The following is an 8,583-nucleotide window of genomic DNA, read 5'->3' as shown; positions in this document are numbered from 1 at the left end:
GATGTTAGAAAGAGTTTGCGTGTATTTTCTAGAAAGGTAGTGGTTTGAGATTTCTCTGGTACAGAACAAATATTCTCTATACAAACTAAATTACTTGTCTTGATGTAACAATTTGAAAGGGATATTTCCTGCCAAACCAGTTTGTTTAAAAATATATATTTTTTTAATTTGCACGATTGATCTGCCTGCAGACGGTGAACGTAGATAATTGATAATAACTACACAAATAGCAGTGTTTACTCCGTTTACAAGGTTGCTGGGTTTGAATATAATTAGTTAATTTGGACACTGCATCATTTCATGAAACCCAATGAGAGTATTTCCCATCTTTAATTACATGATTCTCTTAGACTCTACGGTGACTGAATGTGAGTCAAAATGTTTTTGTTTTTTTAAACAGTTTCTCGGGTCGCTGAACCTGCCAGAGAATTTCCAAATAACAGACACAGATGTGCACATACTAAGTTGCTTTTATTAATACAGAACTGCATGCTACAGAGACTGTACAGCATAAACATTTATTCATTACAAAAAAACATGGTTTTGGAACCATTTAAAATAACAGGAAAAACAAACGAACAAAAAGATAAGAGCATAAAATAGAACAGGAACATCACAGCCGTTAAGGAAACATTCAAACTATTTATCATTAGCATCTTAATAAACCAGAGAAGAAATCGACAGATTACAGTCGCGTCATGTCAACTACAATGGCACCGAGTGGATGATTCTCTTGTAGCTTTTTTTACAGCCTCTTGCAACATCAACATGCCTATTTTTTCTATCTACCTATATGTAGTAGTGTACTTAAAAGTGGCAGTTTGTGTATTTTTTTGTATTTAATAGTTTTTTTATGAACTTCCTAATATACATAATTTGGCCCTTGTGGGTTTATACAGTATGATGTCCGCCTTTTTATTAAGTTTAAATTTTAATATTTGACAATTTGCTACCAAACACATTTGTTATAGCAACATTTATACTACATACATAGCAATCTATGTAACGTCACAGCAAAGAATGGTATCGAAATTAAAACGAAAACAACAAAAAAAAAAAACAAAAAAAAAACGACCGAAAAAAAAAAAAAAAAAAAAGGAGCGTGGTTAGAGGGGCAGAGAAAATTATCACAAAATTTGGCACGGAAAAATCTGTACACGAATCTACAGTCTGAGAGATGTGACTGTGCAATAAAAAAGAAGGGCATTAGACACTTTTCCAACTACTGAAGACACGGCACCCACTGTCTTGTTTCAAGTTTTCTTTTCTTCTTTTTTGTAAAATGGCTTATAGACGCATTTCTTGAAATGAAGTTGTGCATACTTCTGTTCATGAGATCTACACAGTACACTGAGTGGAATCCAGGTTTTTTTCAGCGAGGAAAGAAATCAATAACAAAAAGATTTGCCTTTTTAAAACCTCCTTGTAAAAATGGATCATTCATATATAAGTCGCTTAACCTTAAGAAAAAATATTTGTACAATGTATTAAGAAAAAAAAAAGGTCAAAAAAGAGGACACGTACAAGATACAACAAGCAATCTCTAAAGCAATAAATACTACTGGTCCTAGCGTTGTGACATTTTTGAATTTAATAACCCTCGACCCACCCACCCCGACCTCCCCTCAAGCCCACCCAACTTGCCTGACTCCGCCCCCAAAGGTAAACAACAAAGAAAAAAGACAACGCAGTGGAAGAATGCATATTTAACACAGTAATCCCCCCCTCCCCATTATTCTGTACATTTAAACAAGAACAAGTAACATCACAATTAAAGTTGTTCCTCGGAGAGGTGTCGCCGCTAGCCTCATGCCCTCCTAGAGTTTGAACAGATGTCAAAATGATTGGTTCGCAAGCTCGTATTTAATACAAATAAAGAAGGAGAACCAACTCTTTCAAGAAAAGGGCTCACTGAATAATCTAGCCTAACCTTTTTATATCCGTCTTTTAAACATTTTTGAAGTTGAACTAGATAATTTCTTCTGTTTTGCACTGTTTTAACACTACAAAAGAGACCAAACGAAAAACAAAATTCATAAAAATTTTGGCAGATTCACAAAGCTATACTACAGCTCATTGTATCATTTCTTTTTATAATAATTAGATTTTTTTTTCTGATAATGACGGGTCAAATATTGACCAATGAACTTTAATAAAACAAAAACTAAACAATTTCAAAGCCTTGTGGCACAGAAACATAAAGAGAAATGAACCGACAGCAAGTGAAATATAGCAGAGAGAGGGCCTAGAAAGGTGTGTGTGTGTGTGTGTGTGTGTAGGTGTGTGTGTGTATGTGTGTGCAGAGCTAGAAAAGAGGAGAAGAATAGGGTAGACTATTCTATCGACTTGGTCACTAGCGACAGAGGCTGAGGGGCCGTGGAGGAGAGGAGCGAGTGGGAATGACACAGCGATGCCGAGGGCCGGGCCATTGAGGACGCCAGCGAAGAGCCCGGCTGCCGCGAGGACGAGACGTCGCCGCGCTCCAGGGCTCCGTTGTGGGAGGGGGCGCCGGGCGTTTTCCTAGCTGCAGCAGAGTTTTCGAGCTGAACCAAAGATGGCGGTGGAGGCCCAGCCAGCAGGTGTGGGTGGTGGAGTGGCTGGTGGGCCGGTTTCATAGTCAGTGAGAGAGGTTGCATTTGTTCAGTCTGAGGTGTGGACTCTTTTGAGGAGGGGGAGGGAACCACTGAGGAGGGGGAGGATGGGGGGGAGTCTAGTAAGCTTCCGTCCGTAGAGGGAGGACTGGCACAGCTGCCTTCACCTTGGATGTAGCGAATGCACTTTTTTTTTCTCCTGGGGGGGAACAAGGCGAGAGAAAGAGAGCATCTTTTAGCATCACGTCTGCAAACTGCAATCGCCTCTTAGAACGGCTGCCGACTTAAATGCACCTTTTTTGCCTTTTTATTAAATTTACAGAAAAACGCTTGAAACTGGTTTAACATTACAGATAACGGCTTGCAGGTGCATTTAAGTAGCTCGTGCTAAGACGAAAGGTGGTAGAAATGACAGTCAATTTCCAAATACTAAACCATCAGACAAGGACAGACATGGAGGAAAGACCACAGGTGGAGCAGCTGGACAGGAAGCCGCAGAGGAATGGACAGCACACAAAGAGATGATGATGATGGAGATGATGATGATGAGAGAAGACGTAGATGTAGGAATGGTTGCTCTCTTGGATGTAAACCCAGCCGTTTCTTACAGGCAGAGCTACAGCTGGGGATCGGCCTGTTCTCTCCAGCAGACGCAAGGTTACTGGACACGTCTCACTACCTCTATCTGGCCCTGCTCTCTCTTCTCCTGGGGGGACGGAGTTTGGATACGAGGCGAAAGAGTCAACAAGCTCCACACTACTCCGCTTCTGCCCCACAGACACGAATCTGTGTGTGTGTGTGTGTGTGTGTGTGTGTGTGAGGGGTCAAGGCATCATGTTTGCATTCCTGCCTGGGGTCGGGACCCTCCCCCCCTGCCTGCTGAGTCCCGAGGCCAGGGCCCCGTTGTGCTCAGTGGAACCCGACGAACAAGCACGGGAGGGGAGGGGAGCAGGGGAGGGGGGAGTTATAGGAGGGGAGGGGATTGTTGCGTTTTGTCTGCGGTGACTTGGCTGCGAAGGTTGTGTTCGGATTTGGTTAAGGGGGAATCTCTGCCCACCTCGTCTTTACCCTGACCCTGGCAGTGACCTCTCTCTCTCTCTCGGCTCTCCGTTCTATCGCGAGGATGCCTGAAGGCCACGGAGCATTAGTGTTTAAGACTCACGGGGACAGGGGAGTAGGTAAAAAAAAAATAAAGACTAAAGGTGTTTCAAAAAACAGAGAGATCGGGGCGTCTGGTACACATGAGGCTGACCTACTGCGTAATTAATGTTGTGAAATCAAACCTTTTTTCTGTAATTATTCTAATGGGGGCAACGAGTTTGAACCAAAACACCAACAAAGAGAGCACTTTACTGAGGATGACGAGGAAGAGGGACATCGACAGATCACATAAGAAAAAAAAAAAAAGGCTCACGGAACCTTGATCGCATGCTGAGGGGGTGAAAGACAAGCATGCATGTTTCCGATAACCTCGACAGTTCAGGCACACAACAGCGGACGGTATAGAAACACTAGAAAAGTACAGGAGAAGAGCGGGGATGAGGCTTTTAGTGCTTTCTACACTGATACTGTGGCGGCGGGTGGTGCGGCGGCGCTATCGACCGGCCGTAAAAAGGTATCGTTTGCCACATATGTAGACGTCTCGCTCTCGATAACTGTCCGTCAAACTGCAACAAATGACCTAATATCCATTTTTTAACAGACATATCGATTCATAGTATGTGCCTGTGTACGTTATTGATTTTCACCGTCTCGGGGGAAATTACACCAGATGCATCTTTTTCGGAAATGGAGCCCAGAGAGAACTTTTAACCTCTCGGCTCCTAAAAGGAAGACGGAATTATCACGCTTCCCGGCCTCCTGATCTCATGATCTGCTGTTATTGTTTAAGGAATAATGCAGTATGTTGATAATGTTCCAGCTGGGAGGGGAAGCAGGAGAGCCCACTGGGTGGAGGCGGGGCGAACGTGACGTGCTTTCTTACTGCAAAGAGCATCGCAAAACGAAGCAAAGTTTAGACTATTTGTTAAATTCTCTGATATTTAGTCCGTTTGAAATTGTGACAAAAATAATGTGACTGAATAAAAAAAAAAATCTTCCATCTAAGTTTTGATTTCGAGCCCTGAACAATCGAAACAACACAAATGAAACGTGAGGCAGCGGGGAAACAAACAGATGCGTTGCGATGGTCGGTGTTGGAGAGTGGTGTCCAAGAAAAAGAGGTGGGGGGGGAGGGAGGTAGGGGGGTGTGGTGCAAGCCAGACACAGAGAAGGGTATTACTTAGCAGAAACAAATACCTACCATGAAAATATTCCCAATTCAAAGACTGCTTGTGTCAGAACAGAAAGACAACAGGTAGGGACTAAGTAAGGGTTATTGAAGAGGAGTTTGGAGGAAGAAGAGGTGGAGAAGGAGGAGGAAGAGGGCACAGAAAAGAGTGTCACTGAGCAGGCCCTCAGAGAAAGCAGGGCTAAATTTGTAAGCATGACATTGTTATTCAAAAAGGACGCCAATTAGAACATACAAGAACAGTTAAGATGGAAAAGGGAATTATCCACCGCATGGAGAGAAAATGGATTTCAACCGTCACAAGTTCCATTGCGATGAACGTTATTCCAAATGGCATTAGGGGAAATGATGATCTCGCGGCGAGATTTGTTTTATGCCGAGATAAAATATTCCGTAATCTTATTTAGAAATCCATTTTCTGCCACTGGGCTTGAACCGAGTTCAGTAAAAAAGGGGGGGGAAATAAAATTGCTGTCAGGGAATTTTATAGCAGGAAGCTTCTCCAAGTAAGGAGGGGAAAAAAAAGGCAGCGCAGGAGTTTGCCATCTGTTACCACACTGATGGAAACGTGTTTGAGAAAAAAAGGGATATCTGAGCAAAGTAATCAAGGAGAAGAAGAAGCTGCTCATTGTGGATGTCTTCCTCCCATTGCTACTACAGCAGTTATACCTGCATGGTTTGCACCATAAACTCAGCTGGTCAAGCCCGAACAAGGCACGACACTTCTTTGGGGTATTTGCATCTGTTAGCCAAAGAGGTAGACACAAACACACACACAGGGACAAATAACGGAAAGAAAAAAAGAAAGAAAAAACAAAAAATGGACACGTCATTACACAGACAAAAACATGTAGCCAGGGCTTAGGTTTAGGCTGGCAACACTGGGATGTCCTCCATATTGAACAAGCCATCAGGCATCCAGATCCTCCAAGCCCCGACCTGCCAGTTTTTGTCGCACGTTTTTGGATTATTGTACCATCCTGCAATGAAACCCCCAAGTTTTCTTCATCAATACATACGCACACGGACACTCATTCACTCAAACACTCTGGCATGTGCTGTTAATACCCTTCTTCCCAAACGAGAGATTTATAAAAGAAAAGTCAAATAGTGGGCAACCTAGAGATAGACCGGCAGGGCGTGGCTGGAGGAAGCTGAGAGGTCACGATAGCCTGGCGGGACAGACAGAGGGGGGGAGGGAGGGAGGGAGGGAGAGAAAGGGGGGCGGCAGCAGAGAGCAGAAGGAGGAAGTCCCAGTGTACAGTTACCCAGCCTTCACCTGGCCCCGGCCGGTGCAAGCACACACCATACACACCTGCACGGGCCACACCAGTTATTCTGTTGATCGAGCCCAAAGCGCGCTCGACACTTCTTAGGAGCGCTCAGGTCTGACGCCACAACAGGGAGGGGGGAAGCCAGCAGAGAGGAGGGAAAAGAACCAGAACCAAAAACAATAAGGAACAGAAAATCAAAAGAAGGAGGAGAGAAAAATGAGGAGAAAAAAAACAGGTAACAGTGAATCTATGAAGCTTGGCAAGTGGCTCAGTGTGCAAGATAAACCCCCCCTCCAAAAAAAAACACCCGTAAAGCCATTCTTAAGTGTGCCTTTAAAGACAAGAGCTGAACACAATTAGTGTGTTTCAGACATTAGTAACAAAAGGCATGCAAATTATCAAGATGTGGCATTAATAGGGAAAGCTTTTTAGTCATCTAGATTGCGACTGGAGTTAAAACTGAAGATACGATGCTTGTTTGGTTGCAAATGCAGGTTGGATTATTTACCGCTAGGTGTTATCGGTGCACTACGCTTGCAAAAAAGAGACGAGGTGAAGGTGGAACTAAGGCAGCGGTAGCAGGCTGCTGAAACAGCAGGGTCGTGAGTTATCCCTTCTTTGCCAGGGGAAGGTTTAAAAAGGCTGGAACCGGAAGAGGGAGTCTACTCCTCAGACCTGGCATCAAACAGCTGACCGGTTCACACTGTGTCAGAAAAGCTGCCTGTCCCTGGCCGGAGACAGCAGGATGTCCTGGTGCTGTTTGAGACCCGGTCCTGGCCGAGTAGACCCATTTAAAAAAGGGGGAATGAGCCAAACTCATGCTGACCCGTAGGAAAGCGCAGCTACTGAAGCATATAGATTAAGGAGGTTTACCCTGACATCACATCCTTCAGGTTAACTAACTTTAAATAATCAGTCCCTCAAAAATACAGGGAATGCTCTACACTAATGAGCATGTAATATATATATAATATAATCTTGCTTGAAGTCAAATAAACAGTAGCAACATTTTTTTATGGAAAGAAAACAGCAAACAAGCAAAAAAAAAAAAAAAAAAAAAAAGATAGAATAAAGAATTTAATCTTACACCTGGCTAATATTGCACAGTCATTGATACATAAATAAACATTAATAAAAAGAAGAAGAAGAAGATAAAAAAAAAAAAACAAGTTAGTAATTTAATACTCAAAATGACATTAGCACCTGTAATCGGAGGGAGTGAAAGGCAAGGGTTTGGAAAATATTCTCTGTGTTCTGAAAAAAAAGAACAGATAGAGAGGCCTTCAAGAAGAAATCCGTCACCAAACGAGCGCAAAATACATGATAACAAGTCGCCATTGCTCCTCACAGTACGATCAGAAGAAATATGAATCATAAGAATGGGAAAATGGATCAATCATGGAATTAGCAAACCTCCTTAATTTTAAAGATGTGAGTGATTTTTCCCTCTTATGTTGGTATAAAAGCATGCATGAAAGCAAGCAAGGGGCAGCCCAATGAGCGCACACACACACACACACACACACACAGTGCAGTCTATCTGCAGGGCACAGGCATTATCAAACGTCGGCCACGCACACACAACACTGGCAAAGTTAATGGCTCTCACAATGCTTCAACTTCACATTCTCAAAACATACATATCACAATACCAGAACGCTAAGGGGCACAGTGGGGAGGGGGGGGGGGGTGTCAAAAGGGGAGGTGAGAAGGAGTGTGGGGGGGTCATGCATATTCAGTTGTTATTAGCTAGGGAGGGCTCGGGGAAAATGGGAAAAGGGAGGGGGTATTACAAGCAACTCTAGCATTTAAATATTGCATTGGGAAGCATAACTATACAATAAAAAAATAAAAAAATAAAAAAAGCCAGGCACAATAACACACATACAAAACAAAAAACATAACACACTAAAAAAAAAACTAGCTTGACTTTTATCTTTCAAGATGTCACATCTGCCTGACACATGATGGGGCTCTTCTAATATGAGAGATAATTGCAGCTCGCTTACCATTGCTCTCTGCTTGCTGCTTTTCCCTTTTTCTCTTCTTCCTTTTCCCCTGTTGGTTAGCCGCCAAAAAAATAGAAAGAAAAAATAGACACAGACAGGAACCTTAGTTATTATATTGCAGGATGCCCAAAACATGAAACAGAGAATAGGACTGTTCTTCTGTGTTTACTTATTTATTCATTCATTCTCTGCCTTTTTTTTTCCTGTCTCTGCCCTCCGGTTTGTAACAGCCACTGCAGGCCAGACCAGAATTATCCCTCCTCTCTCTGTTTTCTGCTCTTTTTTTGTCTGTAATCTTTTGTCTTATTTTCTGCTCTCTGAACATCTAGACATCTCGACGAGCTGTTTTTGGAAGACGGATTTCTCAAAAGGCTGTTCGTGGAAGACGTGGAATCTGACCATTAACCAGATAAAATGTA

At 42.9% G+C, this 8,583-nt stretch overlaps 1 protein-coding gene across 14 annotated transcripts in view; it reads right to left on the bottom strand.

The window, feature by feature from the left end:
- Positions 1–452: 452 nt before the first annotated feature.
- Positions 453–8,583, bottom strand: part of tcf7l2 (transcription factor 7 like 2) — an 85,705-nt gene continuing 77,574 nt past the window's right edge. For 3 of the 14 annotated variants that reach the window (XM_084040581.1, XM_084040585.1, XM_084040576.1), the window contains 4 exons: positions 8,165–8,228; positions 7,359–7,409; positions 6,197–6,269; positions 453–2,790 (listed from right to left, as the gene is read on the bottom strand). In XM_084040581.1, the coding sequence (XP_083896707.1) occupies positions 2,334–2,790; positions 6,197–6,269; positions 7,359–7,409; positions 8,165–8,228 (645 nt within the window). In that variant the 3' untranslated portion in view covers positions 453–2,333. Of the gene's footprint in view, positions 2,791–5,550; positions 5,624–6,196; positions 6,270–7,358; positions 7,410–8,164; positions 8,229–8,583 lie in introns of all 14 variants that reach the window. The other 11 variants (XM_084040575.1, XM_084040584.1, XM_084040588.1 and 8 more) reach the window with 5 other exon arrangements.

This window comes from Eutrigla gurnardus, assembly GCF_963514095.1.
Source record: "Eutrigla gurnardus genome assembly, chromosome: 22".
Taxonomy (NCBI): Eukaryota; Metazoa; Chordata; class Actinopteri; order Perciformes; family Triglidae; genus Eutrigla; species Eutrigla gurnardus.
Note: the sequence above shows the minus strand (reverse complement) of the source record. Positions and strands in the feature narration are given on the sequence as shown.